The 19,255-nt window shown below is 36.1% G+C and overlaps 1 protein-coding gene across 2 annotated transcripts; it reads right to left on the bottom strand.

The window, feature by feature from the left end:
- Nucleotides 1-2,444: 2,444 nt before the first annotated feature.
- Nucleotides 2,445-4,239, bottom strand: LOC115965815 (probable leucine-rich repeat receptor-like protein kinase At5g49770). Of its 2 annotated transcripts, XM_031085115.1 has the most exons (3): nt 3,516-4,239; nt 3,070-3,229; nt 2,445-2,808 (listed from the first exon to the last, which is right to left on the bottom strand). In XM_031085115.1, exons 2-3 carry the CDS (start codon nt 3,164-3,166, stop codon nt 2,546-2,548), a joined length of 360 nt encoding a protein of 119 aa, XP_030940975.1. In that variant the 5' UTR covers nt 3,167-3,229; nt 3,516-4,239; the 3' UTR covers nt 2,445-2,545. The 2 variants fall into 2 exon arrangements, 1 of the variants encoding a protein (XP_030940975.1); XR_004086201.1 differs by lacking the exon at nt 3,516-4,239 and having other exon boundaries at nt 2,719-2,808; nt 3,010-3,161.
- Between the last annotated feature and the right edge of the window lie 15,016 nt (nt 4,240-19,255).

The following is a 19,255-nucleotide window of genomic DNA, read 5'->3' as shown; positions in this document are numbered from 1 at the left end:
AAAGAAAAAAAAAAGTAACTTAAAACCTATGATTTGTTGTAAAAAAATATTGTAAATGTTGTACTTCTAAAAAAAATAAGAATAATAATAAGAGTTTAGTTAGCAAATTTCTACTAGTTCTTGTTTAAGTCCACCACTAACACCACTCTTTTACTTACTATTATTAATCTACCATATCAATAAGTATGAAAAATTTTGTCAAATTTTTTTTGTTTATAAAATTTCTATAAAAAGAAAAAAGAAAAAAAATCTACATAGTTTATGTTAATTAGTAGTAATTTTGCATCTAAAACAAGATAATCAATTTTCACCTTAAGCCCCCAAATACATCAAGCCGCCCCTGCTTATAATTGTGAAATGATAAAATTGTGTTTTAATTTTAAAATGGGGGTAATTACACTCATCTCCCTTAAGATTTTGGAAAATGACATTGCACTCCAAACCTGAAGAGAAAAAATGCTCTCCTCTCTTAGAGTTTGAAGAAACTAACACTCTCCCCTTTTTATTATATTAGTAACAAAATATTATAAATTTCTATAAGAATTTATTTACAAAAGTTTATGCATGGTTAGTAAAAAAATAACAAATAAATTTAAAATAAAAAACGCAAAATTTATCAAGCACCAAAACACTTGCAACAACAAATCTTTCCATAAATCTGTTGGAAAAAAGGAAAAAATAATATGCAAAATTCATACTTAATATTTTAAAATACAATTTAATTAAAATTTTAAAAAAATGAATTTTAATTCTAAAATATAAGATAAGTTTTGAAACATGCCTTCAAGCAAAAGGCATGTTAATACCCAATATTTTTAATATTAATTAAACAAAGTTTAGCCAATCAAATGTTAAAGAGGAAAGTGTTTTTTCCCTTAAAATTTAGGATGAAGTGTCATTTTTTCAAATTTAAAGAGAGGCGAGTATAGTTACTCATTTTAAAATTATAACTAAAATTGTATTTTAAAACACGATTTCAGCTTTGTGTCTTGTAAACAGTATGTAACTATCACAACTCAACTCATAAGTTAATTAATGAAAGAAGTAGCTAGCTCCCAACACTCAGCTTATTAATGTGGTTGTGGTGTGGACTTGCATATATGGTTGATTCCCATTTCCCAACAATCAATAACACAGAACCATAATTTTATGTGGTATACCACTTCCCAACAATCAATAACATAGAACCATAATTTTATGTGGTATAAAAATTATAGGGAAATGCTAATGAATGCCCTTAGGGCATAAGTTAATAATCCATTTAAAAAAAGTTTTTATAAGAAAAGAAAAAAAAAAGCCAATTAATGTTTTGACAGTTTTTTTCATTTTCCCCATAAAAGTGGTGTCAAAACTTTCCTAAAATGGATTGTTAACCAATGCCCTAAGGGCACTCATTAGCATGACCCAAAATTATAAAGTGAAATATTAAGAGCATTGGTTTAGAAACTATTTTTTGAAGCATTTTATGAATAAAAAAAATGAGAAAGTAATTAATTTTGTTATTAGTTTTTTATATTTTTCATAAGAGTCATGTTAGCGGATGCCTTTAGGGCAATTGTTAATAAAAAAATAATAGGAAAGTTTTGACACTATTTTTATGGGAAATATAAAAAGCTGTTAACAACATTTATTGTTTTATCATTTTTCTAATAAAATGATGAATGCATATATTAAAAATGTATGATTGTGTTTGGCGGTTGAACATGGACTATATAATAAGGTTAGTGTCTTTTGCGTTGTTCCAATGAGATATTTTATTTTATCTTATTTTATTTTTTTTGAGAATCTAGGTCCAAAGGTCAAGTTTATTTCATAAAAGATCAAAGATTACAAAGCATCATGAGTCACTAGAGGAGCTATATCATCAGGACAAGATTCAATCCAGACTTGTAGCTCACTGCCATACAGAGCATTCCTAGCAAGAAAATGAAATAATCTTCGAATATTACAAAACTAATACAAAACAAACCTAAGGGGCTCTCACCTCTCTTATATTGTCTGGAAAACAACCCTTTGTGATATTAGGAAGTGAGACAACCAAAATGAAAAATAAACAAGTGAAAGTGAAAAGGTATCATACAGAAGACAAGGGAACTTTGCATATATATGACAATGTGGCTGGAAAATTTAATTTTTTACTAATACAATTAAAATTATGCCGGTATAACATGCATTGTCATTCTTTGGAGTGCAAGTTCCTTTTAGCCTCAAATGAATAATCTGTTCGTATTGGCTTTGGCAACTCAGTAATTGGGTGCACGAATTGTACCAAGTACACATTCAAAAGTACAGGTAGTGGATATGATAGTTTTAGAAAGTTGTAGGTTTTTCTAATTTAAAATAAGTGCCCCATAATTATCAATTTGTCAGTCCTTATCACATAAGTATCATCCTTCAAGTAAGGAATATTCACCTTCTTCAACTTTTTCACAAAATTATCTCTATAATCTAACAAGTTGAAAACTTGATCATTCATCAGATATTTGTTCCACAGTAAATAATGTAAAGTAAATACGATAATGATGCATGTATTTCAATTACAATTCTACTTCTTTGTCATGTGAAGCAAGCAAGCATGGCCCTTTTCTTGAGTGTTGACATGGCCCTTTTCTCCTTCACCCACAGGCTTAGACAATCCAAAATCAGAAACTTTTGCATTTAAGTGTTCATCGAGGAGAATGTTGGTTGACTTAATGTCCCTGTGTATAATAGGAGGGTTAGCAAGTTCATGAAGATAGGCCAAGCCTCTAATTGCACCAAGTGCGATTTTTAGTCTCCTCATCCAATCCAACCTGAATCCTGACTTCCCTGCACAAAGAACAGCTATCTCATTAAATGTTAATGAAAAATTATATCAGCATTATCTACATGATAATTTACATTGCCTGGAAAGAGGCTATCAGAGTTATGGCATATTATGTTTTCCTCTAATATTGTCTCTGGAGGAAGGCACACTGTTGAAGTATAAAGAAAACTTACTGAAATCCATTTTAATAGTGGTTGAAGTACCTGAAAGGTTATCCTTCAGGGATCAATTTGGAACATATTCATATACAAGCGTTTGTTCACCTTGATCCAAACAAAAACCAACAAGGCTGACAAGATTCTTATGATGAACCCTTGACAGAAGTTCAATCTCGGTTTTGAACTCAAGGCCACCCTGCATTGATGCTTTCTGAGCTTGTTTGATGGCAATCAGTTGACCAGTGGGAAGAGTCCCCAGATAAACCTGTAGTAATGTTGACAAATTAGACATTTGGTAACAAAATTTATCGATAGGAACAGTTCAGAACTACATTGAGAAACTTAAGGAGTTGTCATTAACCAAAAAAAATTATGGGGAGAAAAAGGAAAAGATTTTGTAAAGAAAATTAAACATTTGAATTGGCAGAAGAACAGAACAAATTGCATTAAGTGAAAAATATTTCTTGTTATAAAATTTAAAAAATCTTCTTATATATTCTTGGAACTTTCGTGAACAACCAATATTCTAGAGAGAGTATTCATATTTAAACCTTTCCATAATCCCCAGATCCAATAGAAGTTTCTTCAGAAAACTTGTTGGCGTGCTTCTTAAGCTCTTCAAAAGAGAAACATCTTGCTCCTTTCAACTGAGGAATGCCACCACTGCCATTATTTGGATCCTAGCGTGCTGCATTTGTATGGTGTGAAAGTGATTATATCCCTTACAAAAGGGTGTAATTGATCAGGAACTCTTTCTGCCCTTCTTTTTCGGTGGAAAGCATAAAACCCTGCTAAGAGTAATAGAAGCAACAGGACAGTGCCACCAATTGTTGCTCCAATAATAATGCCTATGCTTGACTGCTTATTTGACTCTGTGTATTCCTCTAAATGATGCACATGAGAGAGAGAGAGAGAGAGAGAGAGAGAGAGAGAGGTAATATTAAGATGAAGCTAGCATTGTATCAATTTCTTTTTTAAGAGATGCATCACAATAAGAAAAGGCAAATATTGCAAGCATTACTTTTTAATATAGAATGCAAATTGGAAGTTACTTGAAAAGGGTCCATATGGCATAGCCTTAAAATAGAAGAGTCCAAATTTATCTGGAGGCTTAGATGTAGCACAAACCCAATGTTAGAAATTCCTGTTCGATTAAAACAATTTTGACCAGATGGGAAGACTTGTATGCTCATTTCAAGGTTCTCAGATGAGTCTTTGAAGAGGTTACTTATGGAAATTGAATCCACAGGCAGTTTGTGGGACTGCGCAAAATTTCATTAGTGACCCTTGAATAGCTATGTAGTAACTTGGGTTTCCTAAATCTAAAAAGGAAGGTGCTCGAAAAAATAGAGTTCCCTTGTATGAATATTCACATTTACAATTGGGGCTGGAATCTTGACCCAAATTGCAGTTTATAGGTGGAGTTAAGAATATACTAGTGTTTTTTGATTAGGGAACCATGCAGTAACTCTCATTATTATTCTTACAAAATGCGTTATCCACAAGTCCACAGAAAAATTATGGATAATTAGTCCAATTGATAAGCCAAAAACGAATTGATCCCTTGTAATGAATTAATTGATTAATTAGTCAAGATTATTAATTAATCAAATTGACATGCAAACGCGTGGTAGCACAAACAAATCACCAATTAAACTAAGTGTAGTGGAAAATAAATTGACACGGTGATTTGTTTACGAATGGGGAAAACGAACACGGCAAAAACCCCACCAGGTGATTTTAAGGTCACCACTCCCGAGAATCCACTATTATCATAACAAGCGGTTACAAGGAAAGGAATCCCAGTACCTTATACCAACCTATAGTTGAACTCTTACCCCAATACTCAATTGGACTTCTTCTGTAGTGACAATCTCTCATTTTCAATGCACGGCTCCCAGTACGTGACTAACCAATTGTGCGGATCCCAGTACGCGACCTCAATCACCAACTATAGAAATTTATTGGCTGCAAAATTCTTCAGATCATCCAGACGATAAGGATCAAGAAGATGCTTGGTCACAAAACCCTACGGTGCACAAACACAACAACTTCTTCACAAGAATGATGAACTAAGAAAAAACTCTGTCTCCAGTCACAATTTGCTTGAACAAACTTTGCTCAACACTTATGCAACTTGTGTTCACTTTGACGACCCTTAAAATAATCTTTTTATATGTCTAGGGTTGTGAGAAAAGAAAGCCCAAACACATAATCATGGATTAGAGTCAAAACAGATTTGAAATTCTGTTTTTCATAAACCTTGACAGATACCCTATCTGTTAAGCTGCTGTCGAGCCACGGGGCTGAACAGCTCTTTAAGCTCAATGGATGGCTAGCTGTTGAGCTTTAATGACAGGCACTTTTCAGACTTGAATCTTGGACAGACTTGCATGGCTTCAACACTTGATCTTGAAACAAAGTTTCTTGAAGTATTAAACATATCCTAGTTCTACCCAAATACAAGTAAAGTGCGTTTTGTCAAAGGATTAGCCAATTACATAAATTTGTGACATATGTTCCTAATAAGTGAATCACATATGTCCTAACAATCTCCCCCTTTGGCAATCCGTGACAAAACCACAACAAACAAATGAACATATGAGAGAAGTCATAAATCACTCAACTCATACTCACTTGTTGAATACAATAAAATCTATCCTAACACAAACTCTTGAAAAACTTTGCAAGAAGAGAGTTTATGGCAAGTAGACTTTAACAACCTGTATTTTTGAAACACTTTAAACAAAACTCATTAAGGCATTTTAGTGTGAAACAGAAATAATAGATTGCATACAAGTAATAAGAAACATGTGCATAAAGAGAGAAAGAAACAACATATGTAAGGGTAGGTGAAAGAAACATACAATTAACATAATATATGTCAATAATGGTCACAAGACCCATGTACAAGATGAATGTATCTCAAATAGAAAGAAAAGAAAAAGATACATGTAATCCTCACTACATCCCTCAATGTGCACTCTCCCCCTAGCAAAAATCTCTTATGCTAACCCTTCCCCTAAGTATGACTACTCTCGTAACCAAAACTACTTCCCCTTTTTGTCACGAGTGACAAAGGGTAAGAGTGTCAAGTAGACATCTCGTCATCGCTAGGTGAGCTAGCATCGCCATCATCCTAATCATCAGAAGCAGTAGCATCATCATCATCAGCATCACTCTCATCCGCAGGGGCCACAGGAGTGGAAGGCATGGTATAACCACCCATCTCAGCCTAGCATCGAGCAATGTGGTCAGCACGAGTGTTCACCTGACATAATTCATCATTAAGAGTGTTAAGGCGAGCATCCATGCGTTGAAGTTGCGCCATGATGTCCTCGAGTGTCACTCTGCTTGTAGAAGAGGAAGGAGCGGATGTGGATGGAGCTGAAGGAGTGGAAGGAGCTACCGTACCGGACCGTCTCGATCGAAACTGTGCCTTGCTCTATTTAACGGTAGCGTAGTCAATGGCACACATAATAGGGAAGTGGTCGGAAGAGGGAAAGGGAACATAAAAATGGCATAAAATCTGCGTGATAGCCGAAGGGAAAATGAGCTTATCACGGGTAGCCGTATCCCTATACGCATCTATAATAGAAAGAATAAAATGTGAAGGAAAATCTATAGTGAGGTTCTCTAAAAAAGAAAGCAAAAATCGAGTACGAGGCTTTGTGATAGAGTTATAGTGAGAGAGGGGGTGCAAAACAAAAGTCATCACCATGTTCATGAATCTAGGACCTTTAGCAAAGGCCTTACATGGTGTAAATTGACGATCGCCCCAATCCGCGGGACGCTTGCAAAAAGCGGAAATCATCTCGTCTTTGGATGCAGTCCTCAGACGCTCACAACCAAGGTAGTTAGGATGCTCTACCCTTGGGACACGGAGCACATTGGAAACCAACTCCGGTGTGACAACTATGCACGTACCTCGAATGCTAGTATGAAAGAGAGGTACTGAAGAATCAATTCCATGCATGTTGGAGTAAAACTCCTGGATCAGCATGGAAGGACATGTGATTGGGACGTCACACAGTAACTTCCAACCCTGACTGTGAATGACATTGGGTAGGTCAGTGTCGGCGAAGTCCGCCAAAATGACTCGGCATTTCGAATGAACACCTCGTTGAGAAAATTTCTCCAAGAAGTCCTTTCGGGCATCCTCATCACGAAACCGAATAGAAGAGGGGGTAGGATCAGAAGAAGACGAGGGTTCCGGGATGGAGCAGATTTATGTTTCGGTGCCATTGACGCACTAATGTAAACGAGAGAGAGAGAGAGGGAGGGGGAAGAAAGAAATAATCAGAAAAGCTCCAAACAGTTCAAATATACAAAAATATATTGAATGTAAGGTATGTATGCATGAAAATGCATAAGCATGTGACGTGCAAAGTGAAAAGTATCATGGGCTCAGCCCAATCCAAACCTACTAGCACATAAACAGTTCAACATGTATAACACAACTAAATGCATGAAAATACAGTTATAATGCACATGGAATGCAATGCATGAAGTTTTTAAGATCAAATCCTCAAAACCCATCCCAAAAATTTTACAAAAACCTCTTTGATTTTGAAAAACCCCAAATTTTGCAAAAATCCCAAAAACTTAGGTTTCAAAGAATGAAATGCATGAAAATAAGGGATTAGAGACTTACCAAGTGAGGAAAAACTTGATTAGACTCAAAAAATGCTTGAGGAAGAGGTTTAAGGGAGAGAGGAGAGTGTTTGGGAGATGAACAGCCATGGATAGATTGAGAGAGATCAAGGAAATGAAGTCCAAATTGTACAAGAACCTATATATAGAACCTCAATAAGTTTTGACAGATAGAGGTGTCGAGAGGTATTGAGACAAGTGTCAAGATTTAAAAGCTTCGACAGATGTAGCTATCGAGAAGTGTCCAGGTGTCCACAGCAAAGCAGGCTCGATGGATCGAGGAGTTATCAAGGAGACAGGAGATTTCTTGATCGATCCACCTAGCTATCAAGAGGTGTCGAGATTGTGATAGGAAAACAACTGAAAATCTCGACAGATAGGCTAGGTATCGAGAGGTGTCGAGGAGGTGTTGAGATGGCTTAAAAACAGTTTTTCAAGAAGGGAAAACACAGTTATGAATGCAATCAAGCATGCAACATAATGTTAATCACAAACACACACACACACACACACAACAAGTCTAACCAATTTTATATTTAAAAAACAAGTCAAGACAGTTTAGTAAGCATACATTAACACATGTAAACCTTGTGATGGACAAATCACATTGTACCTGCACATTTATCAACAGTAGCAAAGAATATTATGTGTTGTATGTGAAAAACATCGCAAGATTGCATAAGTGTATACATGTTATGACGATTTGAGATATGAGAAAATCATTTTAACTCACACACAATCATAACTATTTGATGGGGACTATCACCTTTGAGGTACATCCTATAACTCCCACATCTCCTAGAATACACGCTTGCAATCATATATAAAGTATTTTGATCTTTTTGCTTTTTATTTTTCTTTGCATATTTTTCATTTTAAGCAAATCATGCAAGAGCATATAAGAGAGAGAAAAGAAATACCCAATGATGTTAAGCATTTGACATTCCAATTTTGCTATACCGAAGCACACAAATTTCATTGACATTGCAATTTTACTATGTCGAAGCATACAGATGTCATTTCATGATTGGCGGACAAAAGATAGACAGAGGCTGAGTACCAAGCCCTTGCCAGTACAATTTAGAACAATTTTGTTCTTTCTCCATCTGCTTACTACATCAAGAACAAAAGAAAATTCCTCCCAAGTGGGTCAAATTATTGTCCGAAGGTCACCAAACTGAATGTATTTTTCAAGAATCAAAAATCCAATTTATAGTCTTTGCCATGTTTCTATCTCAGCACTTCATTCACATATGATAACAATGAAAAATTGATTAACAAAGAAATAAAAAGGAGAAAGCAATTGAAGTGAACTTACAGTCTGTTAGGTTCTAAATGTTTAGAACAATTGGCAAATCGTGAACACAAACTTGTCTAGATATAGATCTTAGAGTCTATAGGTTTTATTAGACAATGCTCAAGGTGATTCAAGAACATACAAGCTGCAGGAAGAAGATTTCATATTCTGTCATCGAAAGACAGGCTCGACCGATCGAAAGTCGTATCTGCAGAATTTTAATTAAGCCCAAATAGCAGTTCAAGCCCATTTAGGATTAGGGTTTCTAATTTACTTCTCCCAGTATATAAAAGAAACCGTAAGCACGTTTTTGTATGGCTTTTTAGAGAGAAAAGAGTGTGCCTCTTTTGTATTTAGGGTTTTGTTCCTAAAAAGCTCTCTTATGTCTTCTACCGGTACTATTCCTTGAAGAATCTCAAGATCCGGTATTGTAGAAGTTGTTGCCTTCACTTGTCATCAAAGGTGTTGATGATCTAAACCTTCAAGGGTGGTCTTGAAGTCACAAACAGGAGAGTTTGTGTTGCTAAACCTTTGAGTGGGATCTCAAAGTCACAAACGGGGGTGTTTGTGTTTTGCAAAGGCCAAAGAAAGAAGGAGTCCGTGGATTCGGAGCTTGCACGTGGTCGTGTCAGTAAGTTCTATTGGTTGGTAGCATTAGGAAGTCGAGAGGGGATGCTTGTAAGTCCTTTTGTATGAACTTCGATTCTTTCTAGTGGATTTGCTTTTTACCTTGAGGATAGTTAGGTTAAATCCTCCCCAGGTTTTTTTATCGGTTTGGTTTTCCTGGGTGATCATATCATTGTCTTATTTATTTTCTGCTGCTATGCATGATATGATTGTTTGATTGTGATAACCTAGACTTGGAATTTGGACTAAGTAACAACTTGGTTAATTATCTAGGTTAAATCAATTGTTTTAAGGGGTCTAAAAAGCTGTCAAGTGGTATCAGAGCGGGTTGCTCTTTTATTTTAGATCTTTTGATCTAAGAGCTGATCCTTGACCCCTGTTGTCATGGATAATTTGAAGTGTCTTTCTGATCATGTTTCTGCTCATGCTCCTGTTGATTTTATTGATGCCAGTGAAACTCTTCGTAAGGAATTGTTGAAATCTATGAAAATTGCTAAGAAATTCAAGGAAGAGTTAAAATTGGCTAATCTTGAAAAAGAGGAATTGGTTGTTAGATTAGATGAATCTAATAAAAAGAATGAATTTTTGAAAAATCAAATTTCCTCTCAAGATGAGAAGATGAAAAGCTTGGAACAAGAGTTAGTTGAATCTAGGACCAAAATTGAAAATTTGACTAGTACTAAGCCTGCTGTTGATAACAGAAGTGTTTCTGTTTCTCTTAAGCCTAAAACTGAGAAAGTTTATATCCCTCCTTTCAAGAGGAAAAATAAAGAAAATGCTTATTTTGCTAGGTTAGACAAATGTAAAAGTTCTGATGTTGACGCTGAAGTTTCTAAACCTAAGTCTAAACCTATTATTAGAGAACATAATAAATCTGTTTTTGTGCCTACTTGTTACCTTTGTGGTGTTGTTGGTCATATTAGACCAAATTGTTCTTTGTTGAGGCAAAAACCAAAATCTGAGACTAGACTTGTTATTAGGAATACTGATGTTCCTAGATTTGTTCATGTTTGTCACTTTTGTGGTGTCTCCGATCACATTCGTCCTAATTGTCATAAATTGAAATTTAAGCATTCTATGTTTCAATCTAGGATTTGTGATAATATTTCTCCTGCCATAAGTCCATATAAATTGTTTCATATTTTTTTGAAAAATTTGAGCTTGTTGGCTTGTGAAAGGAATTTGCAGGATTTTAGTCTTTCTCAGAAGATTGGTGTAATTCCTCAAATACACTCTGCTTCTCATGGATTTTCACCTACAAAGCCGAAGACTCGTGCTATATGGGTGAGAAAAGATTCTCCAAGGTGAGTGTTGCTGACTTGTCCCTAATTTAATTCTTTCAATTATTTGTGGACATGCCTTGTTTCTGTTTTTGGTTGTTTTGTTTCTTTAGAATGTTTTTTATTTTAAAAAAAAAAAAAACCAAAAACATTGAAAATTTTCAAAAAGACAAAAATATTTTATTTTGTGTCTAGTTTTATTTTTCTTGAGTATTACATGAATTATGATACCTCTCTTGATTTAGAATATGCTTGACATTGTGGAGAAACTTGAATAGTATGTGTTAAATAAGTGCTAAGCTATTTCTGATTTTGTGTGAATATGTACTAGTTTGTACATGTACTCATCGGTTAATTAAGAAATTGATATTTTTTATTTGTGTACCATCTATAGCTTAGTTAAGCACTGTCATGCATTGCATTTGCATTGTTCATTTAGCATAATGTGTGCTTTTTGTTTTTGGTCATAAATTTTTTAAAACCAAAAAGATTTTTGTGTTTTTCACATCTTGGATTTATAATCAAGGATTGGCTATATTATCTTTACAAAACAAGTTTATGTACCTTGTTTAGCCTTGATGAGCTTACTTATTGCACTTTACCAGTTGAAGCTTTGTAGTGCATGTTGTGTGGGAGATGTTTATAGTTTTTGATCATTTTGTCTTGATCTTGAAGTCACATGTCTTTGACTGTCGGACTTGAACCTTTAGAGAAAGACATAAATAACCATCTCACCACTATTTACTAGCCAATCATGAACACCTTAGTGCATATCATAAGATTTTGTACTCGAGAAAGTGTAGCACATGCACAAAAAGAACATAAGGTGTACCCTCGGTTTAATTGCTTAATGCTTAAAATTGGTGTGTACTATTAGGCTTGATGCCAAATCACATAATTAAAATTGGTGTGTATATTATGAGGCAAATCAAGAAACTTACATGATTGCAAGCTTGTTTTCTAGGAGATGTGGGAGTTATATGATGTAACTCTTTAGATGATAGTCTCTTTTAAATTCTATGTGATGAATTTTGTAGACTTTGTGTTTGATTTCTATTCACATATCACCTCACATGTATCTCAAACTTTTGCTAGTTGCACACACTATACAAGTTACTCTTTGTTAAACTTGGTACATTATATTGTGTGTGTTCTTATTGTGGCCATCCAAGATTATATGTTTCTTGATTTTGATGCAAAATATGTTTAAAGTTTGAGATTTGAGGACAAATTGATTGAAAAACTTGTTTTTGGAAGATCTGGGTTGAATTCAAGTGTTTTTTTTCTGAAAAAAACTTTTAATCTCATACTCATGCATTTCGTTCATGAAATATTGTGCTTTGAGGAGTTTCTGCATTAAATTGCTCTGTTTTTTCAAAAATTTGATTTTTCCATGCATCATTTATGTTTAGGATTCACATGCATTGCATTGTTTTTGTATCCATCTTGCAGTTTTGCAGTCATATCTCTCATTATTTTCACACATAACATGCATACACTTTGCTACATTGGGTACTCAACTTGATCAAAAAATTGATTGATTAATTTTTGAGCTATGTACTTTCTAGTATATGCTATTTTTATGTGTGAACTGTAGAAAATATTTTTCTTAAGAGATATGATGGATAATCCATGTGCAAATATTTTCTCTACTCATGCAACTGTTTATGGGTCACATAGCGCCATGTTTGCATTTTGTTGAAAGAGAGAATATTTTTCTTCATGTGTATCCTAAACTTAGTTTTTTTTGAACTTGGTTTGTGTCTTTTTCTTTATCCCAAACCCCTAATTTTTCCCCAAAACTATTTTTTCCAAAACTTGTTTTGTTTTTCCTATTTTTATAGGGGGAGAAATTTTTTTTTAACCTTTGTGGTTCTTAGGGGGAGTTATTGCTCTTCATAGGGGGAGTTGTCTCTATTTTCTCTTACTCTGTTGCGTATGTTTTCTGTCTACCTTCTGATTAGGTAGTCTTTATCAATACGTGACAAAAAGGGGGAGAATATAGACCTGTTTGTTTTGTTTTGGGGGAGAATATAAAAAACTTTTTGTTGTATCTAACTTAGGGGGAGAGTTAGAATTTACTTTTGTTTTTTATATTCTGTTTCATATTATTTTTTATATGTCTTTCTTTCCACACATACAGTGATGTGTTTGTTGAGTGTTTTAGGAAAGACAGGTACATTCTGATCAAGACCTTCTTCCTCTTCTTGCAACTTCTAGGTTAGGAGTCTTAGATTGGGATTTTTGTTGTAATGGGCATTTTATTGTATTGGGTTGTTCTTGTATTTGAGCATTTCACTTTGTATGAAAGTTTTGTCACGAATTGCCAAAGGGGGAGTGTGTTAGGTTCTAAATGTTTAGAACAATTGGCAAATCATGAACACAAACTTGTCTAGATATAGATCTTAGAGTTTATAGGTTTTATTAGACAATGCTCAAGGTGATTCAAGTCAAGATTTAAGAACATACAAGCTGCAGGAAGAAGATTTCATAATCTGTCTGGTTCGATCGATCGAAAGACAGACACGACCGATCGAAAGACACGACCGATCGAAAGTCGTCTCTGCAGAATTTGAATTAAGCCCAAACAGCAGTTCAAGCCCATTTAGGATTAGGGTTTCTAATCTACTTCTCCCAGTATATAAAAGAAACCCTAAGCACGTTTTTGTATGACTTTTTAGAGAGAAAAGAGTGTGCCTCTTTTATATTTAGGGTTTTGTTCCTAAAAAGCTCTCTTATGTCTTCTACCGGTACTATTCCTTGAAGAATCTCAAGATCCGGTATTGTAGAAGTTGTTGCCTTCTCTTGTCATCAAAGGTGTTGATGATCTAAACCTTCAAGGGTGGTCTTGGAGTCACAAACAGGAGAGTTTGTGTTGCTAAACCTTTGAGTAGGATCTCAAAGTCACAAACGGGGGTATTTGTGTTTTGCAAAGGCCAAAGAAAGAAGGAGTCCGTGGATTTGGAGCTTGCACGTGGTCGTGTCAGTAAATTCTACTGGTTGGTAGCATTAGGAAGTCGAGCGGGGGTGCTTATAAGTCTTTTTGTATGAATTTCGATTCTTTCTAGTGGATTTGCTTTTTACCTTGAGGATAGCTAGGTTAAATCCTTCCCAGGTTTTTTTACCGGTTTGGTTTTCCTGGGTGATCATATCATTGTCTTATTTATTTTCCGCTGCTATGCATGATATGATTGTTTAATTGTGATAACCTAGACTTGAAATTTGGACTAAGTAACAACTTGATTAATTACCTAGATTAAATCAATTATTTTAAGGGGTCTAAAAAACTGTCACAGTCTTCTTTTGAGGCATCGTCGGCTATCAATGCTATAACCAAATATTGCATGAAAAGCAGCAGCAGCAGAAATAGCTGAGTTCCTGTTCTTCCACCCATTTCGCTTCAAAGTCACTGAATTGAATGAGGAATGATAATAAATTATGTAAATTCATCTGAGGTAAGATTGATACTAAAACAAGTCAAAGTTGCAGAACTAGTGATTACAACACATTGATTACGACACAACCACCAGTGTCCACTAACTGACTAAAGTGCTGATTTTTATTTTTTAAAGAAAAAAGACACAAGTGTATATATATCATAAATGATAACTCCATGACCACAGGTTGCCTGCAACTTATTAAATGGAGATATAGACGTATATAATATAATATAGGGGACCTTCTTCTCAGAAATATCTAATCTAATTACATGAATAGGAGGGAAAGACAACTCAATGACTGGAACAGTTAATGTATGCGCATGCCCTATAGGCTGCAAAAGAAAAGAAATAACTAGTATTTTTTGATAAGCAGTGAATGTTTAAGTAGTGTGTAAAACACTTATGAATGTTTAGACCTTCAATTTACAAATTACTAACATAAGTTTATAATCAAACAATGTATGTGCGAAATATGATAATAAGCTAAAACAGAATTGGTAAAACAATCTAAACCGAAATTAATCACAACCATAGCAATAATTAAAAGGCAAAAATTAAGGGAAGAGAGATACAAATACAAAGACAACACATCGATGTGTTATCGAAGAGGAAACTGAAGTCCTCGACGTAAAACCTCTCTGCTGCCCTCCAAGTAGTTAATAATCCACTAGAGAATAAAGTTGGGATACATGAATAGTAGAAGACCCTCCAAGTCTAATCTACCCAGTGCACCTAAGCACTCCAAGCTTCTTGCTCCAATAGGGTTACGCCAAACCTTGTCTTCTCTTGCTTACAAGATCTTGCAATAGCCTATTGCATCAACCAAAACGAATTGGTCCCTTCTGAACTGCTTCCTAAGTACCAAATAACCTCCTCACAGATATGGGTATGGTGAGATAATGATTTGGCTAATGTACCTCTGAAGGATGTATCAATGGAAAGGATGAGAGTAGAGGAATTTTGGAGAATCAAAGGATGAAGATTGTGGATGAGTCAATCTTTTTTCTCTCTAGGGTTTCTCTCTTAAAATTCTCTCTAGAAGCTCTCTACATTTCGTGGGTATAAGGGTATTTATAGTAGAGTGTATATGAAATGCGAAGAGTTAGTTACAACCAAATAAGGTGTTCTGACGACTCAAGCTTGCGACTGGAACGAGTCGCAAGTTTGAGTTGCGAGCTAACTGCCTTGCCAGATTAGAGGTTTTTTCCTGTAGTGCAATAACTGGTGTGACCCTTCAGCTCCCCCTGTATGCTTCACACGTGTGCCATTCTAGTAACTTGCCAGTCGCGAGCCAGTCGTGAGATCCAGTCGCGAGGCTCTTCTTGATTGCACACTCTTGAGCTATTCTTCACACTCTCTCACACACTACCCCTACATGATTCTCACCTAAATACAGGGTTTCTAAATGCTGAATTTTAAGCAAATTTGGCACGGAATAAAGCCAACAAAATGATTGAATAAATTCAACCTTACAATCTCCCCCTTTGGCTATTTTGTGATAAAACCCTAAAACAAACTCTAGACTTAACATGTGAGTTGGGAACAGTTGAAAAAAACTCACTCACGCCTAACTCTAGAATCTGTGAAGCTCTTGAACCATACATACAAGTATTTCCTGAAAACAACAACACAATACGACCATTGTAAGTAGAAAACTTGAAATGCATATGGAGCAAGCATAATGCGATCAAGCAATATAGATTAAAGCAATAAAGTATGGCTTGACCAAAAACGAACAATCACTATAAATAGTGACTACAATGATCATTCACACAAGGAATGAAAATCCGGACATTTAAGCTAATAAGCTCAATGCAAAGTATCATTTGCATGTCCAACACTCAACCGATACAACAACACAAGATAATTGCATCAAGGATATAAAATCCAACAAGGGCATAAGAGTGATGTACTTAAAGAAATGCATAGCATTAACAACAAGTACTAAGCTACAAGGCATGAGTGCAAAGCACAATATACTGGATATAAACTTAGATATATAAACCAAAGTACCAAAACTTTAAACAACAGCACTGTAAATACCAAGAGTTATAAAAGCTACAAACACAAAAGCTTATAAACACATAAACTAAAAAACAAGACAAGCCAAAAGTATGTGTATATGTATATTTGTGTTCTCCTTTTGAGCTCACACAACTCCCCCTTTCAGTATGCACACTTCCCATTCTTGTGTTGCTCTCCCCCTTACTGTATGCTATCTTTCCCCCTTTTTGGCACGAATAGCTAAAGGTTGTCCTCCAGCTTTTGTTGAGTAACATCTAACTATGTCTCAATGGTTGTGAGACACATTTGAACTTGGTTGTTGGTGGAGTAGAGAATACTTTCAAATATGGAAATACGATGATACAGACCCTCAATCAAAGTGCTTAACCTGTCAACTTGAGAGCTAGGTTGTATAGACTGAGTGCTAGTCGTCTACAACTTAGGAGTAATGGGAGAAGCAGTCTCAGTATGTACAGGTGTAGCTGAGCCATAACCGGATGAAGTGGCATGAGGGGAAGATTCACTCTTAGGTTCTTTAGAAGAGTGACTCTTACTTGCTTGAAGAGATATCATGGATAATGGGTGAAGATGTGCCAGTATTTTTCCATCTGTTGGAGGACGAACACCTTCAAGAACTGTAAGGTTGAATTTATTCAACCATCTAATTGGTTTTATTCCGTGCCAAATTTGCTTGTATTTCAGCATTTAGTAACCCTGTATTTAGGTGGGCTTGTTGTAAGGGTAGTGAGTGAGATAGTGTGAAGTTTGCTCAAGAGTGTGCAAGAAAACAGAGACTCGCGGCTTGGCCTTGCGGGTGACTCGCGGCTTCAAGTCGCCAGACGCAGCACACGTGCCAAGCATGCTGGAAGGTGAACAGTCATACTAGCTGGAGCACTACAGGACAAAACAGGACAACTGGCCATACGGCTATCTTGCGACTGGATCTCGCGACTTAGTCAAGTCGCGAGGTCAAGCCGCGAGCCACCCCTGTTTTGTAAAACCTGACGTTTCACATTCCTCTCTCACTCCAGTATAAATACCCCTTTTACCCACGTGTAAGGTTGAATTTATTCAACCATCTAATTGGCTTTATTCCGTACCAAATTTGCTTGTAATTCAGTATTTAGTAACCCTGTATTTAGGTGGGTTTGATGTAAGGGTAGTGAGTGAGATAGAGTGAAGATTGCTCAAGAGTGTACAAGAAAACAGAGACTCGCGGCTGCAAGCCGCCAGACGCAGCACACGTGCCAAGCATGCTGGAAGATGAACAGTCATGCTAGCTGGAGCACTACAGGATAAAACAGGACAACTGGCCATACGGTTATCTCGCGACTGGATTTCGCGACTTGGTCAAGCTGCGAGCCACCCCTGTTTTGTAAAACCTGACGTTTCACATTCCTCTCCCACTCCAGTATAAATACCCCTTTTACCCACGATTGTAAGAGAGCTTCCAGAGAGAATTTTGAGAGAGAAACCCTAAAGAAAAACAAGATTGATTCAAATCCTTGAGAGGCATTATACCAAACCTGGTTCTCACCATCATCATCACTGTGAGACAGCTGTTTGGATTTCTAGGAAGCAGTTAGGAAGGAACCAATCTTCATTGGTTGATGCTACGGTCTAGTAGCGGAATCCGGGAAGCTAGAAAAGAAAAAGGTTCGGCGCAACCTTGTTGGAGCAAGAAGCTTGGAGGGCTTAGGTGCACTGGGTAGATTAGGCTTGGAGGGTCTATTGTTGTCCATGTATCCCAACTGTATTTTCTAGTGGATTGTTTACCATTTGGAGGGCGGCGGAGAGGTTTTACGCCGAGGGTTTCGGTTTCCTCTTCGATAACACATCGCGTGTTGTTTTTGTGTTTGCATCTTCCTTCCTCTCTATCTTTGCCTTTTTATTATCTGCTGTGGATTGTGTTTTGTTTTGGCTTAGATAGTTTTTACCAATTTCATATTATAGCATATGTTAAGTTTCCGCACACTAGTTGTTTGACATATTGCTTGAATTGGTTAAGTTGTAAATTGGGGGTCTAAACGTTCAAGGGTGTTTATACACGTTTCTGAACTTTCAATTGGTATCAGAACAGGTACACTGCTATTGGTTTCATTAGCATTGTGTGATCCTTGACTCCCTTTTGAGATGGATAGGTCTCAATCCCTAAATGCACCTCCATATTTTGATGGTAGTAATTATGCTTTTTGGAAGGTTCGCATGAGAGCTTTTCTGTGTTCTATTGATGAATCCGTTTGGGATGCTGTTGAGATTGGTTGGACCAGACCTGAGGCAGCCAAATCCACTTGGGATAAGGCAGCACTTGCTGCATCTAATGCTAACAGTAAAGCACTCAATGCTATTTTCTGTGGTGTGTCTCCAGATGAATTTCACAGGATTTCTCACATTACCATTGCCAAAGAAGCATGAGAGATTTTGGAAACCACCTATGAAGGCACGAAGAAAGTGAAAGACACCAAGTTACAAATGCTGACCACTCGGTTTGAGGAGTTCAAAATGAGTGAGGATGAGTCTTTTGACTCTTTCTATGGGAAGCTAAATGAGGTGGTTGTCAGTAAGTTCAACTTGGGGGAGAAAACGGAGGATTCAAAAATTGTAAGGAAGATCCTTCGATCATTGTCGGAAAGTTTTCGTGCTAAAGTGACAGCGATTGAAGAGAGCAAGGACCTTGATGATATCAAAGTACAGGAGCCGGTTGGTTCTCTGCAGACTTATGAGATGTCGCTGCCCAATCAACGGAAGAGTAAATCTCTTGCTCTAAAGACCATTAATGAGAAGGTGGAAGATCAAGACTCATCGGGAGAAGATGTGGTTGACAAAGATGTTGCATACCTTGTCAAAAATTTCAGAAAGTTCTTGAAATTCAAAAATAATGGCAAATTTGATGATAAAAAAAAATTCCAAGGTTCTGGAAGGGAGAAAAGGGAATTCAAAAAGAAAGATGAAAAAGAATCCCAACCCACACAAGGTGCACTTGTTTCGAA

The sequence above is a fragment of the Quercus lobata genome, chromosome 2 (genome assembly GCF_001633185.2).
Source record: "Quercus lobata isolate SW786 chromosome 2, ValleyOak3.0 Primary Assembly, whole genome shotgun sequence".
NCBI classification, from domain to species: Eukaryota; Viridiplantae; Streptophyta; class Magnoliopsida; order Fagales; family Fagaceae; genus Quercus; species Quercus lobata.
This window is presented reverse-complemented; position numbering and strand designations above follow the sequence as displayed.